Source organism: Misgurnus anguillicaudatus, chromosome 14 (genome assembly GCF_027580225.2).
Source record: "Misgurnus anguillicaudatus chromosome 14, ASM2758022v2, whole genome shotgun sequence".
In the NCBI taxonomy this organism is placed as follows: Eukaryota; Metazoa; Chordata; class Actinopteri; order Cypriniformes; family Cobitidae; genus Misgurnus; species Misgurnus anguillicaudatus.
The window spans coordinates 33,534,510-33,561,935 of NC_073350.2; the positions used below are offsets into that span (position 1 = coordinate 33,534,510).

Here is a 27,426-nt window from a genome sequence, read left to right on the forward strand (position 1 = left end):
ATGATCAAATGTAACATTTAAAGCAAACTAGTGAAGGCCATCAAACTAGTGACTTCATCAATAAAATGTGATTCTGGCAAACTGGCCTAAATATAGCTTTCAGGAGCTCTTAAAAGTTTCCCACGTTGAGTAAATTACTCATTTTGTTTGAGAAGTACAGCATGAATCATGTAGGTGTTTGGGTGCGAATACATCAGGGCAGAAAGCTGCATGAGTATCTCTTAACATATATTACAGATTAAAGCAGCGGAAAGTGAAGGCAGACAATTCAAAGTTCTCCTCTTGCCGTTTTCTGCAGATGACAACGGCCAGAAACGTCGCCAGTCCGGTTATTAAAGCCATGCAGATCCAGATGATCCTCATGTTAGTGTATCGCAGAGGTACTAGGGAGAAAAACAGAAACACGAACGCATCATTAAACTCAGATTCATCGCTGTGGACTGAAAAGATAATATTTGCACAATATATATATATATATAGTCAAAATTGTGAAAATTTATATTTAAAGCTCACATTTGTCCAAGTAAACAAAAAAAATCTGATTAAAATATGCAACAGTGTATAGTATCATGAATATACAGTATTATATTCAGGTATATAGCAAAATTTTTAACTTTTTGTTAAAATTTTTTTTAAAGTTAATTGAACAACATTAATATTCATTCACGTTTCTCAAAAGATCTCATGTTTAATGCATATTGTCAAAGCACATGCAAAAAAGTAGTATTTGTAAAAATGTTCATGTGACTCTTCCACATATAGAGGTTTTCACACTGACAACGATTACAAAGACAATGTGACCAGAAGTCATTCATTTTCAATGAGTTTGTGATCTGAAAGCGCAGTGACATGAACGACAACGGCCGCTGGCAGAGTTTGACTTTATGCAAATGAGCGACGAGACGATGCAGCGACTACCAATAGGAACGAAGACAGCTGCAATCGCATGATCCGCATTCTGATGCGTTGAATATGAGCGTGTGCAAGTCACAGAACAGACCAACAATGTAATGACATTCAACCGCTGTCAGAGTGAATGTCAGATTCACATAAATCATTCAACAATCAATCATTTGTGAAGACAGGCGAGTTTAAATCGCTTATTCATGTAAGTGACGGTTATAATAAGAAAATACAAAAAACTGTGACATTTTACAAAAAGGTTGTATTTGTGAACATAAGTTAATGCATTAGCTAACATAAACTAACAATGAATAATACTTCTGCACTGCCTTTCTTTTTTGTATTTTTGTCTTGTTTTCAGTAAAAATACCTAAACATTTTTCAATTAAGATGCATTTTCTTGATGATCAAAATTAAAATAAGCAAAAAAAAAAAAAAAAAAAAAATGTGCCAATGGATTAAGAAAACTTTTCTTGAATTATGTGTTTATGAAAAAAGTAAACTTGTTTTAAGAAAATATTTCTATTCCATTGGCATATTTATTTATTTTTTTGCTTGTTTTAAGCACAAATTTGCTTACATTTGCTCAACAAAAAAGCATCTTAATTTAAGAATTTTTTGATATTTTTACTCAAAACAATACAAAAATACTAAGTACTGTAAGAGATATTTATTAATCTTAATTTATGTTCATTTCAGCATTTACACTGCAAAAAAAATATTTTCAAGAAAAAAATTCTTAGTATTTTTGTCTTGTTTTCACTAAAAATATCTAAAAATTCTTAAATTAAGGTGTTTTTTCTTGATGAGCAAAATGACCCCAGAAAATAAGTCGAGTTTTTAGACCAAAAATATCAAATTTAAGTGATTTTGTGCATAAAAAAAATCTGAAGAGTTTAGAATTTAGTGTTTAAGAAAAATGATCAAGACTTTTTTTGCTTACCCCATTGGCAGATTTTTTTACTTGTTTTATGCACAAAATCACTTAAATTTACTATCTTTGGTCTAAAAACTAGACTTATTTTCTTGGGTCATTTTGCTCATCAAGAAAAAGCATCTTAATTTAAGAATGTTTAAATATTTTTACTGAAAACAAGACAAAAATACTAAGAAATATTTTCTTTAAAATCATTTTTTTTTGCAGTGTACAATGCAAAAAATGACTTTCTTACTTACTTACTTTTCAGCATGCGGCCCCCCTTGTGTACAATGCATTTCTTCCCGGCCCCCCAAAGAAAATTTATGACAAATTTGTGCTAAAATGTAACATTTTAATTAAACAAAACATATAAAATAATTCAAAGTAGTGCTGTTGGTTAGCCTTATATATTTTTGGTTTAATTACACAGAATTCATGATAAATTAATGTATTTTATAAAATCTCTTAAAACTGGGGCCCCCCTGGCACCATCTCGCAGCCCCCAGTTTGAGAACCACTGATCTAAGAATTTTTAAATTGAGATAAATTTACTTGATAAGCAAAGTAGCTTAAGAGTTTAAATCTTGTTTACTGAAATAAATTATACAATTTAAGAGGTTTATGTTTTAATCAAGAAAAATATCTGCCAGTGGGGTAAGAAAAATAAACCTAAATTTTGTAATTGAAATTCAGATATTTTTACTTGTTTTAAGTATAAACCTCTGGATTTTCATGATTTATTTCAAAAACAAGACTTAATATCTTATAAGGCAGAGTTTTTTTGTGATTGTTGCGGGCAAAAATCCTTGATCTTGCGGCATGTTTTCTTAAAAAATGCGATGGAATATGCAGGATATTTATGCAATTTTACTTGCCGAAATTGCGTGAACTTAATTACGTCACTTCCTAACATTCCCATGACAACCGGGGACATGGCTGTGCATGTGTAAAGTAAATGCAACATTTTTTAACTTTCTGCTAAGATATATATGACTTTTTGCTATGAAAATGCAGGGATTACGAAATCATATTTTACAAGCAGAAATCTGCAATTTAAGCGGCGAAAGTGCAGCATATTTAAAAATGCAGCCCCCAAATACTTTGGCTGATTATGCATTGAATCAATTTGTAGGTATTTATGCTGGAAAACTATAGTACATATTTAAAAACAAGTACAGTATAGACATTTAATTTTTGCAATGTATACCTATAAGACAAGTATTTATAAAATATGTAAAGTTCAATATTTGGGTAGCATATCCAGTTAACTCTAATAATGCATTTTATATTTTAAAGTCTCTTTTGATAAAAGCATCTCCTAAATTTGGTGCCTTTGCACAACATGTCACTATGATGGGCTTCGGTTGCCATGGTGTTCAGATATATACTCGGGTATATTCCAAGTTGTCACTACTATAGGACATTGCTAGGCAAGTTGGGTTTCTCCTTCAAAGTACGTCACCGCTTTTCACTAAATGAAAATCATGAATCAAATTGCTCAGAAAAATAATAGCACACCTCGCTGCACAATCGGAGGTACGGTTGATGTTTGTAAAAGAGTTACGGACATAAGCAACCAGCGCTAAACCCTGAACACTCACTTGCTTTACCCGTCTGTATCTCCACCGACTGGCTGAAACGACCACAGCCGGCCGAGGTTCTGGCTCGTATCTGGAAGATGTAGCTCGTGCCGGGCTTCAGGCCTGACACTTTAGCGCTGGTGTTTTTAGACTTCAGTGTAGCGTAACTCTGCTGTTCATTGTCCTGTGGAAAAGTCAGAGAAGTTGCAATCAATTTATGAATACGACCAATAAATAATGACGACATACCCAGGACAAACAGTCCGATGTGACTTCAAACCAAAATCTCCAAGACTACAGGATCGAACAGATTAAACCCCAGTGCCAAAAATTACACAGCTCGCTAATCTGTAATCGCCCTATGCCATTCGTAAACTCTGTTCGGTCTGAAAGTATTTTCAGCGGTGCTTTGTTATAACGCCTCTGATGCCAGTCAGTCCCCCGAGGAGACCGCAGGCGTCGCGTATCGGTCGAAAGCCAACGAGTGGTCTTTAAGCTTCATTCCCCCATGAATCATCACAGGGGAGAGCGGCTTGACAAACAGGGCTTGCGTGTAAATCATATTTACATAGTGTCATTGTTGAAGAGCCACTGCATAATAAGAGACTTTTTGCACCATTAGGCACCAAAGCTCCCAGCTCACGCAACAATTATAATCCTTCCAGCGGTCGGCAAAGCTCACTGTGTTCTCTGTCAATGTCAATTTACGTAATCTGGCAAAACCAGTCAAAAAGCGCTATCGGTCTGTAATTTCCTTTCATTTAACTTGAGTTGCCAATAAGGATAAATTGAGATATCTGACTCCAGGGTTAAGTCTATAAAATGTGACCCTTCATCGAATGGCAAGTCATTTGTAATGTTGATTAGACCTTCTCGTCTAATGAATAAATATCAACCTCTTCAGATTGAGTACACACACTTTGATGAAGTAATTGTCCTACCTTCTCATAATATTTGATGTCATACTCCAAAATAACTCCGTTCGGCTGGGCCGGTTCGTGCCAGAAGAGCATAACGCTGTTTTGACTGGCGTTCTCCTGACGTATAGCCATCACTTGAGATGGAGCTGTGGATACAAAGAAAGATTTCAATTCGTTCTGTTAATGAATTATATAACATTTATATTAGACTGATGTTAATCTCTGATGGAAAATCCAAATCCTTTACAGAAAAGCTACATGAATTTAACACATTCGAAAACCTAAAACATGGTACTGGAAACATGGTTTTCGTTTTCCTAAATTCCCAAGTGAAACTCATGGGTTAACAGGTGATAAACACATCACTATATATGAACATGACGTCACCAAGTTTCACATGTAATCCAGTGGAGTTTTACAAGGGAATTTGCATGGGATTCATGTAGAAAAGCTGTATGGAAAAACAGTGATGGGCAGCTGGTTTTAAGATGATTTCTAGTTAATGTAAACTGGTCAGCCTGGTTCAAACACATTGGCCTAGATGGGGGGTACCTGGTCGTGGTTACACTGCAAAAAAAATGACTTTCTTACTTAGTATTTTTGCCTTTTTTTCAGTACAAATATCTTAAAATACTTAAATCAAGATGAATTTTCTTGGTGAGCAAAATGACCTAAGAAAAAAGTCATATAAACAATTGTATATATGTTACAATTGTATATATACAATTTAAGCGATTTTTTTTCTTAAAACTGGCAAAAAAAATCTGCCAATGGGGTGAATTTTTTTCTGGAATTAAATAGCGGAGGATTTTCTCGAATTTTAGAAAAGAACCGCCTTCTCCACTTTAAAAAAAAGCAATTGCGCAACACTGCTGATTGACAACTAGGAGGACCAATAGTCTTGAATATCCACCCGAAAAAAGAAAATCCTCTGCAATACCTTGAAGTGTTTATGAAAAAAATAAACTTATTTCAAGAAAAAAAATTATTCCATTGCCAAATTTTTTTATTGTTTTAAGCACTAGTTTACTTAAAGTTTATATTTTTGTATAAAAACTGACTTATTTTCCAATGTCATTTTGCTTATCAAGAAAATACATCTTAATTTAAGAATTTTTGAAATTTTTACTGATAACTAGACAAAAACACTAAGTACACTGCAAAAAATGATTTTCAAGAAAAAAACATCTTAGTATTTTTGTCTTGTTTTCAGTAAAAATATCTAAAAATTCTTTACTTAGATGCTTTTTCTAGATGAGCAAAACAACCCAAGAAAATAAGTCTAGTTTTAGACCAAAAATGTGCATAAAACAAGCAAAAAAATCTGTCAATGGGGTAAGCTAATTTTTTTTGCATTTTTTATTTATTCAGTGTTTAAATTTTCAAGATTGAACCCCATTGGCAGATTTTTTTTTATTTGTTTTATGCACAAAATCACTTAAATTGGATATTTTTGGTCTAAAAACTAGACTTATTTTCTTGTGTCATTTTGCTCATGAAGAAAAAGCATCTTAACATAAGAATTTGTAGATATTTTTACTGAAAACAAGTTTTTTTTTTCTTGAAAATCATTTTTTGCAGTGTAAGAAAGTCATTTTTTTAGGGTGATGAGCAAAATGATCTGAGAAAATAAGTCTAGTTTTTAGACAAACATATGTGAATTTGTGTCTAAAACAAGCAAAAAAAAAATATTTTTTTAAAAAATTCAAGAAAAAAACCAAGAAAAATGTTCTTACCCCACTGTCAGATTTTTCTGGCTTGTTTTCAGCACAAATTCACTTAAATTTGATATTTTTGTTCAAAACTACACTTATTTTCTTAGGTAATTTTGCTCATCAAGAAAATACATCCTAATTTAAGAATTTTTTGATATTTGTACTGAAAACAAGACAAAAATACTAAGTAAGAAAGTCATCTTTTGGAGTGTAACCATGTTGTAAATCAGCTAACTTGACTACTTCAATGGCAAAAATGCTGGGTTACTTCCGTTGGGTCAAAAAAGCACAAACCCATCCTGTGGGGTTTAATTTAACCTATGCATTGTTGGGTCAAATATAAACATTTTCTACATTCATTTGATCCCAATGTGTTGGTTTGTACCTTTTTGACCCAACACTGGGTTGAAAATAACCCAGTGTTTTATTGTAAGAATATAATCTTCAGGGATGTTTAAAGAATTATGTATGGACAAATAACATTAACATTGTAAGATTACTTAAAAAACAACAACATTTTAATGAGCATCAATGAGATTCATTGACCCAAAAGTGTCTCCTACCTGCCTGATTTGTGGTGATATTGACCATCACAGACTGGGGCAGCTCATTGCTCAGGTGCATAACTCCATTCAGGGCCACGATGCGAAAGGTGTAGTTGGCGTGAGCGGCGAGGTTTAACACCGTCACCCACGGTTCCGTAAGCCCGGTCTGCTGAGGGATAAAGCGGATCGGTGGTGCACCCGTCCGTGCCACCACCACTCCATTTACGGTTCCTCCGCTCATTCCCCCAGAAGCTCCACTGGTATCTCCATGACCGCCATTGATGTTCTCCACCCCGTTCCTCCCCGTGGCGACACCTTTACAGTCCCCACAATGAGTTCCATCTTTGTCACACTTTAAGCAAATCACATCGTAGACGACATCGCTGCGGCCTCCCCTGTCCAGAGGAGAACTCCACTCGAGACTGACGGAGGTGCCGTTCACAGACGATATGACATTTACAGGAGCTGACGGAGGTCCTGCGAGACGGTCGGAGTCAGACAGTTGTTAATTATAGGTTAATTGGATGGAGGGTATTTATGGTTATCAGGGACTATATGCGAATGATTGAATTTGCACTTCAGTAACCACTTGACACTCGTTTAACAAATAATCCTGGTATCCACTAACTAAAAATAAAGTCTCATTTTCAAGTCTCACAAAAGGTTCTTTGTAGTGAATAAAGGTACTTTAGACTATAAAAAGGTACGGAAAAAACAAAGGCAGAACGTAGTTGGTCTAACATTGTTAAATTACACAGAGACATCGGTGTAAACCTGACATCATACACTGTCAGCACTATACGTTTCAAAAAGTACACATTTTCACCTTAAAGGGATACTTCACCGATTTAGCATTCACCTTTGTATCTGTAGAAACCCAGCAGTATTACTGAATGACCATGTTTCCCTCCCTCATTTCCCCCTGAGAGGAGAGATATTTGCATTTTGGTTCTGCAAAAAAGTCCTCCGATGATGTAATATGACGATTTTTGCATCATCGGAGGACTTTTTTGCAGAACCAAAATGCAGATATCTCTCCTCTCAGGGGGAAATGATGGAGGGAAACATGGTCATTCAGTAATACTGCCGGGTTTCTACAGATACAAAGCTGAATGCTAAATCGGTGAAGTATCCCTTTAAGAGTTCACATTAGTATCTCATGGGTACATTTTGGAACCAAATCTATACATACTGTATCTGTACCTGTGGTGTTCTTAAATAACGAGGCAAGGCACGCAGCCCTCAGGAACAACCTTAATGGACATATTTAATTGTATTAAATACACCACAGTACCTAAATGGTACATATTAGGACCTTTCAAAAACGTACTGCCCCCAGTGACAGCTAAGAACAATTTTTTAACCATTTTTTCACCTTTGCACCAACTGGTTTGATATTTTACCATCTATTGCAAAAAAAAAAGGTGACTCAATTTTCCAAATACTTTTCGGGGATGCTGTATCTCAGAGCATGATAAGGGGGAACTGAGTGTTTTACAGGCACAGTCTTACGCCAATTATGCTTAATAAATTTATAACGTGTGGGGTAAATGCATAAGACGGTTTTCTATATAGGGGAAAGCCCATAAACGTCATCGCCAGAGGTAGTTCTTTGCTAATTACCCCAATTTTGCGTCGCCTTAATCGGCTTTTCTCGTTTTTTTCATGTGCGCACACTGCAAAAAATTTTATTTGTAATTTATAAGGACTGTTTGTTCACAATGTTGCTGCATGATGCTTTGATTGTGAAATTTTTATGACACAAAATCACAACCATGCAAAAAAAAAAACTTTCTTACTTCGTATTTTTATCTTGTTGTCTTGTTCAAATATCAAAAAATTCTTAAATCAAGATGAATTTTCTCAATGAGCAAAATAACAAAATAAGTCTAGTTATTAGACAAAAAAGTCAATTTGTGCAGAATATACTAAATTCTTAGTATTTTTGTCTTGTTTTCAGTAAAAATATCTAAAAATTCTTAAATTAAGATGCTTTTTCTTGATGAGCAAAATGACCCAAGAAAATAAGTCTAGTTTTTAGACCAAAAGTATAAAATTTATGTGATTTTGTGCATAACACAAGCAAAACAATCTCCCAATGGGGTAAACAAAAAAATCTTGAACATTTTTCTTAACACACTAAATTCAACCTTTATTTTCTTGGGTCATTTTGCTCATCAAGAAAAAGCAATTAATTTAAGTATTTTTAGATATTTTTACTGAAAACTAGACAAAAATACAAAAAATTGTTTTCTTGAAAATCATTTTTTGCAGTGTAGGGTAAGAATTTTTTTTTTAAGTTCTAAAGTTAACTTTTTTCCTAAACACTTAAATCAAGAAAAAAAAAATCAAGAAAGATTGTCTAATCCCATTGGCAGATTTTTTTTTTTTTTTTTTTTTTTGCTTGTTTTAAGCACAAATTTACTTATTTTTCCTTGGTCATTTTGCTCATTAAGGCAATGCAAAGCAAGGCAAATGCATCTTGATTTAAGAATATATAGATAATTAATAATAATAAGCTTAATAACAATAAGCTTAATTTAAGTTTATTTTTCTTACTGCACTGGCAGATATTTTGACTTGTTTTAAGTAAGAAACCTCTTGATTGTCATCATTTATTTCAATAAACAAGTTTTAATATCTTTAGCCACTTGCTTACCAAGTAAATGTATCTCAATTTAATAATTTTTAAAATGTAATTTTTTTTGCAGTGTGTCTCCACGTGTGAAATATAAACATCACAGGCGGAAGTAAGCGCAAAGTAACACATAAAAGTCTGTGCTTGACTCATGCAGTTGGCAGAGAAACTGCGAAAATAAAAGCTTATGTTATATTTACAGATTCTGCAGACATGAAAAGAGATACAACAGTGTAGCTTAAAACTGATTTTTTGAAAGACTATGGTCGCATTTATAGGATGCATACGTCATCAAGACTTATTTCAGAATGTACTATAAAGTTGACTATTATTCTTAGTATAATTTTTGCGAATGTAATGTTCAACTTAAATAAACTATAGGCTTGATGACGTATCCAGTCTTCAGATTGAGAAATAGGCGGTGATGTCACTGTCTGCGTGAAACCTGACAAATCTCCAAATCCCATGTAAACGCAGTTGTCTGCATAGCCGGTTTATTGATTTGCATGAAAACAGGTTGCTATAATGACAGATTTTTGATAGTTATCCGCTTATTCTGTGCATGTAAACGCACTCATTGTCAGACAGTCTGACATATGAACATACAGTATAGACTTACTTGTGCATGGAGAAGCAGGTGGGTCTGTAGAAGTGCGATAGAAATTTGCATCACACGGGCAGCTAACAGCCGCTCTCGTCTCTGAATGACTGTGAAGAGGACATTTCCAACAGAGCTGATCACCTGCCACGGGCTTAAAGAAACCCACCTCACAGGCTGAAAAAACAGATCAAACAGAAAGTTTTGATGTGTGTGACTGTTTTATGGAAGTTTTGAGTTCAAGGTTAACGTTATCAACAAAAAATCGAAACTTTGAATGTTCATAAAACTGCTTCTTGTTTATCATTGTTGCATAAACAGTCAAGCGCTTCAGAAAATGATTGGAGGGAGAAAGCAAGAAAATATGATGTGTATGTGACGCACTGATCGTACGAAACGTAACAAGTTGCATAAGATGCTGTCACTCTCGAGTGAGACAGTTCAGAGATTGTAAAGCGAATGTTCAAGTGAGGACAAGGAAAATACGAATGAAGATTCAGAGCTTTAGGGATAAAGAGAAGCTGAGAATTAACATGGAGCGATAGCAAGTTCTTTATCTTCACCAACAGAAACCCCAGAGAGTCCAGACAGCATTCCTGCTGCAGTATTTATCCTCGTCTGTTTTCTCTTTTAGCTTCTCGATTAATCCTCCTTCCCTTGATGTTTTTTTTTTTAAAAGCTCCCAAGTTGAAAAACAGGTTATGATAAACATCAGGGCCGTATGCTCATCAAGTACATTGGCGTCTACACGCTTTCAAGTTTTTGACAGATTACCAGCGGCAACAAAAATTCAACATACAGTATACACCTGCAGACGTCCACAACATGTTTGAGGATTTTGAGGCGTTAATCACGATGAACTTTGATGACCTCTTTCAGTAACACCCGTGAATAAAAATACCAGTGTAAAAAGACTTCAGGGATCTTTATCCTGGGGCGTTTACATACAGTACAGTATATTATGGTTGTTGTGTGTGTGCGTGTGTGTTTTTGCACATTGGCACATTGTTTGGTTTGTCAGCACCTGTCAGAATGCTGCATCTTTCACAACCAAATTTGCATTACAATGAATTTTAATGAATATTTACAACCGATTGTATGCTGACCTTGATTTTTACTCTCTGTATAGATAGTTAAATAAATATGGTCGAGAAGAATAACTAGCAAGATGGTCTTCATGAACAGACTGTACAAGAAGAACAAGGTTTGCATGCTAAACTTTGCATGCTAAAGTTGTTTTTTAGTTAAGTTTTTCAGTCATGTTCCTTCGTTTTAAAATTTTACAATAAAAAAATTTATTATTAAAACATTGATGAAACTTTAAGAATTATGAAACATTTCAGACTGAAACCATTGCTTACACTGCAAAAAATGATTTTTTTGTTTTCAGTAAAAATATCTAAATATTCTTAAATTAAGATCCTTTTCTTGATGAGCAAAATGACCCCAGAAAATGTAAGCGATTTTGTGCATAAACAAACAAAAAATTCTGCCAACAGGGGTAAGTAAATTTTTCTTGAATTTAGTGTTTAAGAAAAATTTTCAAGATTTTTTTGCTTACCCCATTGGCAGATTTTTTTGCTTGTTTTATCCACAAAATCACTTAAATTTAATATTTTTGGTCTAAAAACTAAACGTATTTTCTTGGGTCGTTTTGCTCATCAAGAAAAAGCATCTTAATTTAGATATTTTTACTAAAAAACAAGACAAAAATACTAAGAATTTCTTTTCTTGAAAATTATTTTTTGCAGTGCAGGCATAAACATTTAAACGGTATTGCAAATTGTATTACTATTTTTCCCACTGACCATTGCACTTCTACGAAGCCCCGCACATGACCTGCGAATTGTGTTTTTATTGTGGCCAAGAATTTGGAGTTTGTCCCCACGTTTCATTAAAACTTGGACAAGTTTTATTTTACAAGTTTTATTCCTTCATGTGCTGGGCGCAGTACACTTCTGTGTATTACAAGCGAATTAACTTGAATCTCAGAAAAAGTTTGTACTGGGAAAAATACATTTCAAAAAGGTCATAATATGTAACATTTAGTTAAAGATATGCATCTTTGATGTACTAGTATGTTCCTCTAACGGTACATTCACATGGGGCGTAAGCATTAACGCTTCTCATTTACTTTTAATGGGTGACGTCATGCGTTGCCGAACTGAATTGTGGATCCGTTAACGTCAGGTCACTGCCTTTGATCGTGGCAGAAGTTAAACATTTCTCAACTTTTCAACCAGCAACGCGGCTAACCAGATCACCTTATGCAAATATCCTACTACACGCCAGCCAATCATGTTTATGCAAGACCGGAGCATTTGTAGCGGCCACTGTGATTGGCTGTTGGGCACGTTTTAGACAAGCCTTCCATCAAGGGTTATCGCCAGAGTTGCCAAGTCCGCTTATAATACGCGACTTTGGGCTTCTTTTTTTGGCAAGTCGCGTTAAAAAAATCACAAGTTGTGGGTTGCGGTTTTTTGGGCTTATTTAAAAAATAAGGTTGTTTGTTAGGAAAATCTGTTGATTTATGGTTGCCGTTTTCTCAATATTCAATGCATTGATGTCTGCTCACAGCTAATATAAGTGCTGTGGCGTAATTTGTAAAAACATCCCGCTGAATCCAACCCCTTCTCCCCCTCAATGGAGAAAAGTCACGTTCACCGTGCAGGCAGCGCGCTCGCGAAGGGGAACTCCGCAAACTGTAATTTAAACTAACATTAACCTGTTATGGAGACAGCTGAGAAGATGATGGACAGTGTAATGGATGGACTTCTTTTGTAAGGTAAATATGTAATTTTTACAATGTTTTTGTGAGGTATGAATGCATATGTAATGTATAAAAAAGTAGTCTTATACCAATACTAAAAGTAGATACATATGGAACATAAGCTAAATATGTTTATTAATGTTCTTGTCTTTTCCTCCTTGTTTTCCCCTCTTTTTCCATCTCTCCAATCCTATCACAGCCTCACAGGTGATCGGAGATATATGGGTAGTTAGAAGAAGATTTGCTAAATTTGTTTATCCTTTTCTAATAAATTAAAGGTTTCAGTTTAGCCTAATATGTTGCAGGCTCATTTATTGGTAATAAATAATACATTATAAGGATTAAACTAAATAATATTATAATATTAGGCTTGTTTTTGAAGCTGCAGTTGCTTATTTGTCTCGCGAGAGTTGGCAACTTTGGTTAACGCTTTCGCCCCGTGTGACAACTTTTGTACCTTTTTTCTAAAAGTGTAGTCAGCAAGAACTGAAACTAATGTAAACGGCCTGTAATCTGCATCTCTCTGTACTCTCCACCCAATGTTTTTTCTACAGGAACAAATGACATTGCTACTGTATAACAAATATAATCTGTGAGGATCATGTAAGTGATAATAATGAAATCAAAGCTGGAAATGAGGCGCTCCATCACAGGTCCTTAAACACACATGCTGAAGATGTGCTCCTCTCTATTGAAGGCCTTCTGATATCTGCACAATCCTCAGGATTCATTCAGCACCGTGTAAATGTGTCATTTGTTTGGTACATGCTGTCCTGCTCTACATTTAGACCTCCATCAGCACCATTTTTCAGTGTCTGTCAAGCTATAATGTTCCTGTAATGACTGTAAAACCCAACAGATGTTCCTATTCAGGACATAATACACCAAGCGAACATTTCTGCCCCATTGTGTTTGTATTACACAATGCTTAAAACTCTTATGTGTCCTGATGCAAGTCCTTTGTGATTCTTCAATAAAACGTCTGTGGTAGAAACCCACCCACAAAATCTTATTATAACTATAAAAGGATTAATAAGTACACTCTTAAAAATAAAGTCGTATTTAGTTTCTAAATGACACTTGCTGTTACTGTCTCTTTAAGACATGTTTTTAACTATCCGAAGGCAAAGACAAGTTGACTTCCAGAGGTTGAGTCTGTCTGCCACCCATTTTTTTCTGTCATCGTCTCTATTATATTTTTGACAAAACAGAGGCCAGTAGCAGCACTTTTAAAGGTGACATTAATCAAGGTTAGTGACATTTGGAGCCCGCCAATCCATCCTCGGGCAAAAATCCCAGCAGCAGCGATACGGCCGTGACCGGCACCCTCCAGATTCCCAAATCCGTGCGGCCACGATAAGACCTAATGCCGACTGAGCCTGAAACCACGAGGGAGCGAGTCTCCGAATCGAACATCCAGAGGGTACAAATAAATAAATAAAAAATGGATAAGAAGAAGGGAAGATGATGAATTGCTCGCAAACGATCAGGCCTTCGAGCTTCGACTCTGACTATCAAAATGCCAATTCATGCATGAAATTCAAGATGAACGGAGAGCACAATAACCGGCGCACACAGACATGACCTTTTTATTGTCGTTAAATAGACAGGCCTTTGATTTCAAACAGCGTGGATCATATTTTGCATTACAATGCCAGGATTTTATATGCATATTAAACTTAGTCTTCAGTCATAACATGTGGATATAGATATTCAACAGCAGCATGTGTAATGTCTTATAGCTTATGTAGATTTTATAGAAACTTAAAATAAAATGAATTTTGTTGTTCAGTTATTAGCAGTGTTGGGGGTAATGCATTACAAGTAATATGCATTACGTAATAATATTATTTTCTGAAGTAATGAGTAAAGTAATGCATTACTTTTTATATGTACACATTAATATTTAAGTGACTTTTAAAAAAGTAATGCAAGTTACTTTTTTATTTTAATTAATTTCCATGAAAAGTAACTAAGTAACGCAATTAGTTACTTTTTTGGAAGTAACTTAAAGGCGGAGTCCATGATCTTTGAAAAACGCTTTGGAAAAGGAGATGGGCCGACTACCAAAACACACTTATAGGCAATCAGCAGTAAGGAGCGTGTCTACTAACCGACATCCTTGCCAGGTTGCGTATATGTGGGGCGGGTCTATCAACAGAAGGTCCAGATTCTATTGGGATAGGGGCGTGTTTGTTTAGGTGATTTCAAATATCAACATTGGCTTTCAAACATCGTGGACTCAGCCTTTAATATTGTAATGCATTACTTTTAAAAGTAACTTTCCCCAACACTGGTTATTAGTAAATAAAAACATTACATTTCTAAAGCTTAGCCTAGTGGTCTCCAAAAACGTGCACGTGGGCACCAGGTTGCCCACACAGAGTCCGTGAGTTGCCCGCCAAAGCAGATTCTATTAATAGCCTTAGTTTTAATATTTATTTATTACATATTATTATATTAGTATGGCTTCTTTTTAGAGCTGCACGATTCTGTATAAAATGAGAATCACAATTCTTTTGCTTAAAATAAAGATCACAATTATCTCACGATTCTCAAGAACTTCGTTACGTACAACCCCTGAACATTAGTTTAACATTAGTTTTGTTTTTACAGGTGCAAATTAATTATGATTCTGAAAGTTTCAGATAAGTGTAGATATTCTTTAATTTCAGTTAATGTTAATTGTAGAGTGATTATGTATTCATTTTATTTAAAGAAAAAAATTAAAATATAAATTTTAAGTAGCCTAAAATAAAACTGAATACGTTTTGGTGCAAATTGCTGTCACATGGATTGACAGTACTTTATGGTAATTAGCTATCACGTGGTTCGGCGCTAACCAGTCGCAAGGCGGAAACGTCCCGCTGGCAACCAATTGCAAGGCGGAAACCTCCGCTTGAGAGGATTCCAGAGAATGCATTCGAGCGTCAGAGCGTTTTTTGACGCTCTCGCTGGCGGCGTGAATGTCCATTGGGTGAATAAATCTACATGCACGCTTAATCTTCACGCCCACTAGAACACTTGGGCCAAATAGAAGAAAACGTAATGTAAGTAGTCAAGTGGTCAAGTGCAAAGACAGCAAGTGTGGTTATTTGGACACAGCCAATGTTTCCCCCTGTGCTAAAAACCCTTTAGGAAGGGATAAGATTCAGAATAAGATCATCTTTTTGGAACTAAAACAACGTCAAGGTTCTTGTCGGACACTCATTCTCTTTAGTTTCTGTTTCTTTCTGTCTAACTTCTCAGCGAAAGCATCCGCTGTATCAGTGGAGCGAGCACGAGCACATCTAGCTTGCGCATTTATAAATATGACGTCAAGACGTCATCATGGCCGCTGTGATAGCGTGTTGTCGAGAGAACTGACGAGACTGCGTCTTTCCTCCTTAAAAATAAAATTATCCGAATCGTCGAAATGCTGGATTAAGATCATTTGGGGGCTGGAATCGAGATCACAACATTAATCGTGCAACTCTACTTCTTTTATGTATGTTAACATTTTAAACAATAATCAAAAATATCAACAAGTAAGATAAAATCAAATCAAATCAACAAGTAAAACAAACATTATCCATTGTGGTAGCCCTTGCTCACAAAAAAGTTGGGGGACCCCTGGCTTATACATTCTGTGTTTACCGAAAGAAACAAAACAACATACAGCTCCAACATAATAAATGCCGACAAAATTTTCAATGAACTCTTCCTTTAATTGATCCCAAGACTACACAAAGAAGAAGTGCACGGGTCATAAAATCCACAAACATAACCCCCCATGCACAAAATAACCATATACCTTTGACACCCAAGCAAATCTTAATTTGTGCAAATGGTTGGTGTTGGCCTGAAGAAAGCCGGCTAATTTGAAAGCGACCATGTGTAAAGAATGTCTGTTTATCCCAGAGGGAGACTTTTAATGGATATATAAGAGGGCCGTGAGGAGTTAATTGTTTGTGGCTCGCAATCTGATATTAACTCGGCAATCTGGCTAAGAGCACAGGGGCATTGGAGTCTATTATTCAGCTGGAGTACTCAAACATTCATATACGTACATACCTGTGTATCTATGTGTGTGTGTGCACGCTCACAAGTTTGCTTGTTTTCCATTTTGGCCCTTAATCTTATTGTCTGTAGTTGCGGTTAGGCTGTGTCCTCCAAAGATCTCATCTTAAACTTTGTGAGCGCATGCCGGGTAATTGCTATCAGATCAATTTACTCAAGAAAAGTGCTGCCTGTTTCTAAGTGCCTGATAGATGGAGACCAACTTGTCTAAATTGGGGTCGACCTTGAAGAATCATTAACAACAGAAGGGGAGAAGCAGCCGGTGACTTTATTGACTCGTGAATCCTTGTGAACTCGCAGATAGGCTCGGCTGACCCTCCATATGAAGAAATGATTGAAATGAATTACATTAGTTAATACTTCCTCAAAAAGTCAATTTGGCTGTTTTAAAGGAGACTTTTTTAAGATGTAAAATAAATCTTTGGTGTCCCCAGAGTACATATGTGAAGTTTTAGCTCAAAATACTCCACAGATAATGTATTATAACATGTTAAAATTGCCACTTTATAGGGGTGAGCATTTTCGGTATCGATCCCCTTCTGACATCACAAGGGGAGCCAAATTTTAACAACCTATTTTTTCCACATGGATTCGGAAAATGGTTTACCAAAACTAACTTTTTCATATTTTCTAGGTTGATAGAAGCACTAGAGACCAAATTATTGCACTTACACTGCAAAAAATGATTTTCAAGAAAAACATTTCTTCGTATTTTTGTCTTGTTTTCAGTAAAAATATCTAAAAATTCTTAAATTAAGATGCTTTTTCTTGATGAGCAAAACAACCCAAGAAAAAGTCAAACAAATCTGCCAATAGGGTAAGCAAAAAAAATCTCAAACATTTTCCTTAAACACTAAATTCAAGAAAAATGCAAGAAAAATTTGCTTACCCCATTGGCAGATTTTGTTTAAGATTTTTTTGCTTACCCCATTGGCAGTTTTTTTTGCTTGTTTTATGCACAAAATCACATTAATTTGATATTTTTGGTCTAAAAACTAGACAAAAATACTAAGAAATGTTTTGTTCAAGATTCTTTTGCTTACCCCATTGGCAGATTTTTTGCTTGTTTTTGGTTTTGGCTGATGACCTATCATGGATACAATTTCAGAAAAAAAGGTAAAAAAAATGGCCAAGCTGTCACTGGGGCAGCAGTACCCATTAAAAAGATACTAATGTGTACCATATAGGTACAGATATGTATACATTTGGTATAAATATTATGATATGAATATTCTTTAGGTGCAAAGATGTACCTGTATTTTTAAAAGGGTGTCTAGGGACCACTTCTTGACTTCGTTGACCACTTTACTCTTTAGTACTGATATCAAAGCAGCGGTATATTTTTGACGACACTACTTATGAGATGCATATGCACACGTTGTATCATTTTTTACAGTCGAGTCTCAACAGGGAAAGCCAGGACTTCACACCAGCTCTTCTGTCCAGTGGTTACGCTGTGCACTTTACGCTGAAGTATAAAGCTAATGAAGTCGTTTAATCTACCTGAACGCTCCCACAGGGGCCGAGCGGTTTAATTACGTTCTTAAACGTCCCTCACATGAGCTAATAGGCAGAAATGAAACATGGCACCACATTGGGAAACCCTAGTGGAAGAAGGGACCCGAGCGGGGATATTAAAAACTTCACGCACCGGCATTCATTTTAGCCCACACAAACTTGCGTACGCTATGCAGTAAAACGCCTCAGTTAACACAAGCATTCAATGCATTTATCTCCATTTCTGAAGCAATAAGCTTGGTCACTAGTTGATTCGAACAGCCTTTATTAAATTTTCTCAGTTTAAATCTTATCTTTTCTCTTTGTATAGACAATAATGATTACATTTTAAATATGTAAAATGGGGTTCAAATTCTGAGACCACTAGTGAATACACTTCTATTTATTATTCTTTTTTTATTTAATTTCTTTATTAAAGGCGGGGTCCATGAACTCTGAAAGCCAATGTTGATATTTAAAATCACCTAATCAAACACGCCCCTACCCCAATAGAATTTGGACCTTGTTTTGATAGACCCGCCCCACACATACGCACCCAGGCAATGATGTTGGTTAGTAGACACGCTCCTCACTGCTGATTGGCTACAAGTGTGCTTTGGTAGTCGACCCGACTCTCTTTTCGAAAGTGTTTTGTTTTTTAAATATAACACAGCATGCAAAAGAGTCAAATTGATTTTTTTGCAAAAGTATAGGTATTCCAAGTGTACAGAGATCAAACGATCAATTTATATGAGGAGAAGACGCAAATGTGAATGTCAGATCCGGTGTACACTCGTTTAAAAACTGATGCCAAAAGAAGTGATAAGTCAATTTATGCATTAAATACCTGTGACTGTACTATTTCTCGCATGTTTTGTTTTATATGATTGAGAAATGGCTGGGTTAAGGGTAAGAGTGGGTTTTAGATGCTCCAAAATAACTTTAAAACCATAAATGTTTATGATACCATTTCTACTTTTGCAGAGAATTAAATGTGTCTAATTTGACGCAAATTTGATGCACAAGACATACAACCTTGAAACGTAACCACTGGCTGCTAGAAGGCGCTTATCTTTCAAATGTCAATAGCCATGTTTCCATCACCATGATTTTATGCACATTTTGAAGCATCGCATAAAGTGATGGAAACGCAAATTTCGAATAAAAATAAAAGTTTTTGCACTCGCTTGAGATGGTTTTTGACTCATGCGAAAAAAAGTAAATGCGAAAATTATAGATGGAAACGCATTCGGGTAATAAATTCTGACTTAGCTAGACAATCAGTCCCATGGGTTTAATGTTCTCTGTTTCCGCTGGCGTTGTCTTTACCATATATGAGCTTGACGTCGTTGCAATGCCCTTGCTGCTAATGCCTGCATCAAAGATGTTCCATTCCTTCTTCTGCACTATAAAAAATAATACTTTGGATTTACTTAAAATTCCATGTAATACTTACTTTAAAAAATGAAAGCAAAAATGATGCACTATATTTTTAAGTAAATCCAGACTTTATATTTTCAGTGTGTGTGAAGCATTTACACGACGCGTCAATCATTTTTGGTCTAGCAGCTTCACGTGAAGTTAAACACAACTTATTAGACATTGCAGAGATGAGAGAATTATATGCCCAATATGCTAATTTTATATATATATATATATATATATATATATATATATATATATATATATATATATATATTACATTATAGTTCAATAAAATGGTATATTACCAGCAAAAAAAACAATTACAACCTGATTGTATTTATCAGCCGTTGACCTAATATTTTTTGCATAACTCACCAGTAAGAAACATTAAACAATTCAATAAATGTTTCTTAGTTATAAAAACGCTTTTATGCACTTTAATTGTAAAGGTGTTCCTTCAGTTATCCTTTAACAAAAGATGTAAGTGTCATAAACTTTTGTTAAACACGGATCTTAATTTTTGCGCTTATCCAAAAGTCTATGGAAAAAAATGCATGGGCTTTTTGCCAGGGAACCAACCAGTATCGTGCAAACTTTCAGGTTAGCCTACAAAAATGTATCATCCCTGCGGCACTCCATAAGCTGCTTGCGCAAACAAACTTCTTGAGAAAGTTATTAATATTTTGAGTTTATTTAGCAAAACTGAAAGCAGATCTGAGAGATACATTCAAACATAGCATCAGGTTGACAGGTGTGTCTTTGTTGTATGCATGTTTCGTCACAAAACTTACGAAAACTTCAAATTCAAACTCTGTTGGGGCCCACTGTATTTATGACAATGAAAATGGACCTTGACAGAAACCATAAGAGTTGTTCATAAACACAAAAATACCCCTTGGTGATAAAAAATAACATAGCCTACAGTATACAGTATATATACTGTACACGTTCATACATACACTACATAAATACATATTGTGTATGTGTGTAAGAAGTTTACTCGTGTTGTAACTCTTCTTATTGTTTAAATGGCAATTTCCACAGAGCAGCGATCCACAAATGAGACATCCGTATCTCTGATAATGAGCATTAAACGGCTGTTAATTGCTTGATTGAATTGCTGTCACCTAAGCGTGTTTAACTGAAGTGAAACTCAGCGGTCTAAAAGAGAAAATAATGTAATTTTTGTGTTCAGCATTTACCAGAAAAAAGCAGAATGTGTTCGTTTCATTCTTTAGTCTTTACGTGAAGCTGTAATGGCTTCATGAAGTCGCTTTGATGCAGCAGCTTTGTGGATTTTTATCACACGGCACGTTTGTTTCATGAGAACAATGACAATGCAAATGAGCTGATAAGACGGAGGCGGGCCTGTATTTTCGCATTCACACCGTTTGGTATAAATTATCCGATTTAAGAACGTGAAAGAGAAAAATCACATTATAATCTCAAAATCTGACTGTATAATGTTTTTAATAATTTACACGTATTATCACATCTGCATTGTCAATCATGTGCTGCCAGTGTCATTTAATCAAATGGACAAACACACACAATCCAATCCACAGACTCGACCGTATTAGCATATAAAATATTAATACCGGCTGCCTGGAATAAATTGTAAATTGTTTGTCCGGTCATAATTGTTTCCCAACATTTCTGATACCAATGTTGGTGGTCGGGGAGGGGAGCGAGATTTTGAGCGACGTGAAGCTCCGTCTCGCTGAGATAAAATTCCCTCCTTTGTCGAGAAAGCCCCCACCGCCCTTCCACAAACCTATTCGTCCGTCCGTCCGCCTGCCTGTGTGGTGCGCTGACAGATTAAACCAGCAGCATCACAACAATGACATGCGTGAGGAGCTTTAATAATGCTGCCGTTTCCACATTTAATCCCTATGTAATATGTTGGCCAGAAACCTTCACGCTGTACACAATGCGCACCCAGCTAAGACACAAAAAAGGCTAATTAGTCGCCCACCCAACCTCTCCACCCAACCTCTACAAATCCTCATTCTCTGCATTCACATGCGCTATATCTGGTTTGTTATCGGGGGCCGACAATGTGCTGTTTTGTTATCGTCATACATTTTCACTTGTATGAAACCCTGAAGTTATTATTACCATGTTGTGTTTTGACTGGTTTGGATGGAGTCATATGAACAGTCGTAGGAACATATGTTATATCTAGAAAACAGCATGATGACTTGAGAATCATTTTTGACTTAAGTTAGTTTGAAATACAAATAAACCATCCTGTTTACACTTAGACATGATGAACATAAAAATGTATACTGTTTTAAAATAAAATCACAAAGCTTAAACATTATATAAGTTCACAAGAGACTACTGTGATAAAATCATTTATCAACCTAAAGTCCTATTCGGACGGTAATTGTTTCTCATGGGGACGTAAGGAATTTTCATCACTTATGGGGTAATCAGTGATTTTGTTCCTGTCCGAATCCAGTATGTCAGTGTTTTTCTCCGACCACACACAAAAAATATCCCGACAAAATTACCTATGCTGTCCAAATCAAGATCTCTGAGTTTATAAAAGGGATTAACGCAAAAGTCATTCTGCATTTCCTTTTAGACCACGAAAATCACTGTACGGTCACGTGCATCACATTTTTTCTGCATTAGTGAAACGTTGTTTTTTTTGCGCACAATTTAAACATTGACATCTTCATAACTAAAATGATGATAAGTATGTCTTGAGAAGTAAGTAGGCACAATCTTTCATTGCTCTTCTACAGCGAGTAAGAGCCGATATAAATATAGAGATGAAAATCACGAAAACGTTTAAAACGTCTATTATCAGGTGCAACAAGTGCTAAATACAATTTTAAAATGTATTCATACACATATAATCAGCTATTCGGGTAATGTGAATGATCATGTTATAAACCACATATGTGCAGCACATTTCCAGGTGTTTCGCATTATAAACTTACACATCCACAGCAAATTTATCTTCATCCGAAAGCATGAGTTTTATCACGGATGAGGCATGCAAATTTATTTTTACAGACATCCTCATGAGACACAATTACAGAATAAAGCTTTACAGAATGAAAATTTTGACCAGGGCTCTTTCGTCATACATACACCTACATTTTTTTGTCCACCAATTTTTTTCTCCTGCTTTTATTAATGTAAAGCTGTTTTGAAACAATTAAACAATTGTAAAATTGACTCGACTTGTTTTCTGAATAACCTAAAAAATGTTGCTCCAGGTACATATCGCTGCATCTTATATGCAATGTACACTAAAGGTTTTGTTTTTTCTCTGTTTTGCGGCAAGACTTTTAAAACTTACAAAGCAGACTAGAGCTGTAACGATTAATCATGCAAATGTGCATTTTCCAACGTGATCTCACAAAGTTCCGTGGGATAGTCATGGAATTTTTTTGCTAATTTTCCGTGGCATTCTCACGGATTGGTTACTCAACTGCTTTTTCCTATTTTCAAACCATTTTCGCTTTGGTTTAGGGTTAGATTTGGTGTTTGCGTTAGGATGTCACTTTAACTATTGGTTTATACTTTTTTCTGATTTAATCTTTTATATTTTCTAAACTTTAAACATTTGTCGCCTGGTGTTGGGGTTAGAGTTGGTTTTGGGTAAGGATGTAATTTTATGTAAATCTAACCCTAAACCGAAGCGACAATGATGAGAAAATTGGACAAAACAGTTGAGTAACCAATCCGTGAGAATGCCACGGAAAAAGACAGTCCGTGGCAGGGCCACGGAAAAATCAGAGATCCGTGAGAATGCCACGGAAAAATGAGCAAAAAATTACGTGACTATCCTATGGAAATTCATGAGATCAGGCTGGATGAATTTTAATAATTACAGTGAAATCCCGGCACATCCCAAAGCCAGGGGGCGCTCTCGTGCAGAAACTCCCTTTGTGCCACAGAAGAAGTAGCATTAAAAACGCTATTCCAGGAAATGTCTATAGGCATATTTATATCGTTGTTCTTCCAATTGTTTCAGATATTTTCAAGATAATAAAAAATATCTTGAATGATTTTGTTTAACGAGTGTTGCTTTTTTAAATGCACGTTATAAACGACTCCGACTCATAATGATTTTAGATTGATAAGGACTTCTTACTAAACAAAACGCCCAAAAAAAGTACACGCACAAGCTGTGCATGAAACACAGAATCAATTCAAAATCGATTCTGAATCGATTTCAGAGGTATTTTTAATGGGACACACAATTAATCAAGCAGACATACACAAATTAAAATAGAACCGAAATAAAGGTCCTAAAGAGGTCACCATGGAACCCTTTCAAAAAGTACAAATTTGTACCTAAAGGGTGTATATTAGTACCTCAAAGATACATACTGGCCTCCAAAGGTATAAATAAGAGCTTTTCACACTACGTTTAACCCCGGCGGTTATCTTTGTTCTAAACCCTGCTTTTAAACCCTAGGTTAACGTTTTCATTAGCATATTTGCGCTGTCAACAGTCATGATTGGATAACAAGCAATGTCAAACTGATTGAATTAAATGTGCAGTGTGAAAAGCCCTTTGGACATCGCTTTTTATCCAATCATGACTGTTGACACCACAAATATGCAAATGAAAAGGTTAAGGGTTAGGAATGCACAGTGTGAAATGTCAGATTATAAACACCCAGGGTTATCTCTTAACATCTGGTTAACTCTTTTCCTGCCATTGACGAGTTATCTGATCAATTAAAGCAACACTAAAGAGTTTTTGCTCTTTGCTCCCCCTACAGGTTGGAAGCGGAATTATCCATTACTACTGTCGTAAATAATTTAGCCTACTGCAGCACAGCTGGCTCTGATTGGATTGTAGATCTACCGTAAAGCAAGTTTTTGTAGTTTTCACTCGAACTACAGGACTTCTTTAGTGCGGTTTTGGCCGATAGAGGGCTGCAAAGCGAATGTGAAAGTGCCGTTCACCCTGTTTCGAGTGGATGAAGGACTGAACCTTTTTTGAAACGTTATTTTAAGGTAAAAAAACTCTTTAGTGTTGCTTTAAGAGAAAACATTCCCTGCCAATGACACTTTCCTGATGAGTTTTTACGGTAAACTGTAAATCCGCTATTATCCACGAGATTTATTAAAAACTGAAGCAAATAAATTGATTGCGACCACTTACCTTAAAAAAATTTAGTAAATTAAATGAATCATTTTTTTTCAGTGTAGAATAACTTGCGGTTAACTATTTACAGAGTGATATTGTACCGTCACAGTGATATATATTTTGTAATTTTTTGGAAAGTGTAACAAAAAATATTGACTGGTAGTTCACAAGAATTTGCAAAGTTCCTTATAGTTAGTAAAATGTCTAAAATGGACTATAGAAAGAGTCTATTTGCTGTGATTTAATTGGTTGATGTCTGGGCTATTATCTCACATACATTAAATCTCCACAGCTTGTCTTTCTGTTGGATGGTGTGCTGTGAGAAAATAAATATCATTATCTGCGAGTGACAGACTGAATTTCTCTCATTCTCCGTGTCGTGAAGGCAAGTGAGACGTCTAACAATCACAAGCAGACACGAGACTGAACGGAGGAGTTTATAATTATAATCTGTGAGAATATGAAATCTGGAAATTGCGGGCTGGGATTGTGAAAAGCAAGCCTCTTAAACAATGCAGCTCTTGACTGCCTTTGAAACCATCTAATGTCAGACAAGTCGAGCTTGTTAGCTTTTTACAAACTCAACTCCATGACTAACACAAGACTAACAAAAAACACCAACTCTGAACTTCAAAAGAAAGTAAACGCAACACTCTTATTCTGCGTACACACCAAACGGTAAGTATCGAGTTCCTCGCTCTAAATTACTTTAACTTTGTGTCTTGCAAAAGATATAGCATGTGTCATTTGCATCATCAGGGCGATTTCGCATCTATTCTCACCTTTGCATTGACTTTTCATTGTATGTAATCTACGTGTGCAAATCGTTGAATTCGCATTTGGTGTGTACGCCCCCACTAAACAATGTGCATCATCTAGAAACTAATATTCTTTAAAAAAAGCAGAATCATAACGTCTCCCAAATGATGCATTTTTATTTTAACAAAAGCCTGTTTACAACTTCTCATGAATAAGTTAACCATCGGCAGCTGGACATGAAAGAAAGACAGTCTTTCATGAACACAAGTAGGTTAAATCAAGTCGTGGGTTTGACAAGACTTCCTCGTACTTCAATGAGCACGAATCATCTCAACTCCTCTGAAATGGATATTTTCTCTACATTTTCACACTGGGCTGGAAGGCCTGAAGCCACATCCACAACTAAAAGACCAAACCAGAGCTGACAGTATTGAGATGTGAAGCGAGCTCTCTGTTTTGATCGGCACTTAAAACATCAGTAGGGGCCGTCGCTGAGCTCTCTGTGAAAAGAAACGAAGAGCCTTTTGACATTTACTATCGCTACGACATGCAATCCCTTCACGTGGCCACCGCCTAGGGCTTTTAGAGTGCTTTCGGTTTGCATGGATCATAAATGTCCCGGTTAACCGCGCCGGGTTTGTACACGAGACTTGCGTGACTAGAGGAAGGAAAGCGCAGAGAGGATCAACACAATGACCCAGTTTAGACGACAAAAGCCAGAGTCTGTAGCTCAGGCATTTAACCTTTACACGCAAGCGGCGCTTCAGAAAGGAGGCAGGGGGAATGGATTGCGGCGAGTGCTATTAGCCACAGATCAGGCAGAAAATTACCTGACAGAGTATGAGCTTGTGACGGTTTGAGTAACATGTTCAAAACAGAATGCTTTAGTATCTGCAACAAGGGGAAATTGAATTAATAACAATTGCAGAGCATTTAGTCATGTATCTGCTGAAATATACAACACAACCATGAAGGACCAGCAAGCAATTTGGCATTTAAAAGACATCTATAGGTGTCCAAACACAGCACAGGTGTCTAGACTAAAACAAGGCACAATTTGGTTTGTCAATAAAATGTATAGATGTCTAACCATGAGAAATAAAACAATTCTTTATAATAAAATAAATAAATAAAATAATTGAAATAATAAATGAATCCAAACAGCTTGTAATCACTGTTGATTTTGCTTACATGATGGAATAGCAGACATATCACAAGTTATTTTGAAAAAAACGACATTACTGATAGGACAATATACTTATTGCAGAGGCCGATATATCGGCAGATATTTTGACTTTTTTTATCGGCATTAGCCGATAAATCTTTTCAATCGGCCAGTAAATTTCTCTATTACTTAATTTGATGTTTGCAATAAAAAAGACACTCAGTGTCACTCAATGTTAAGCTAAAGTCTGACAGACAGTAAAATGACCACCAATCATTATTAACTTTTTAACACGTTATGTTACGTAAAAAATGTTTAGTTTTGCAAGCGCATGTGAAACTATCGCGTTTAGTTTCGTGTGTGCATGTGAAACTTTCACGCTTAGTTTTGCGTGCGCACATGAAACTATCGCGTTTAGTTTTGCGTGCGCACGTGAAACTATCGCGTTTAGTTTCGCGTGTGCACGTGAAACTTTCACGCTTAGTTTTGTGTGCGCACATGAAACTATCGCGTTTAGTTTTGCGTGCGCACGTGAAACATCGCGTGCGCACGCGAAACTAAACTTTAGGTTTTTTTTACTCCAATTTCACCTTAGGGGCTCAGTAAATTATAAATGTTATGCATAACAAATGTATTTTTACTCTTACCAATTTTCTATTTGTCTCTTATTTACTGTAATAACATTTGTGTTGTATCAGCTTCGGCCATAAAAAACCTCATATCGGTCGACCACTAAACGATATGTAACTAAATTCAAGTTTTGTTCGGCTGGAAGAGGGTTACTCATAGCCGGACTAAACTTGGTGAGTCT

The 27,426-nt window shown here is 35.8% G+C and overlaps 1 protein-coding gene across 1 annotated transcript in view; it reads right to left on the minus strand.

Annotated features, from left to right (window-relative positions):
* The window catches only part of epha8 (eph receptor A8), a 137,679-nt gene that overhangs the window by 37,119 nt on the left and 73,134 nt on the right, over window positions 1–27,426 (minus strand). The window contains exons 6-10 of the mRNA XM_055183985.2: window positions 9,840–9,995; window positions 6,601–7,059; window positions 4,344–4,468; window positions 3,424–3,586; window positions 287–383 (exon numbers count right to left, since the gene is read on the minus strand). Of these exons, the coding sequence (XP_055039960.1) occupies window positions 287–383; window positions 3,424–3,586; window positions 4,344–4,468; window positions 6,601–7,059; window positions 9,840–9,995 (1,000 nt within the window). The remainder of the gene's footprint in view (window positions 1–286; window positions 384–3,423; window positions 3,587–4,343; window positions 4,469–6,600; window positions 7,060–9,839; window positions 9,996–27,426) is intronic.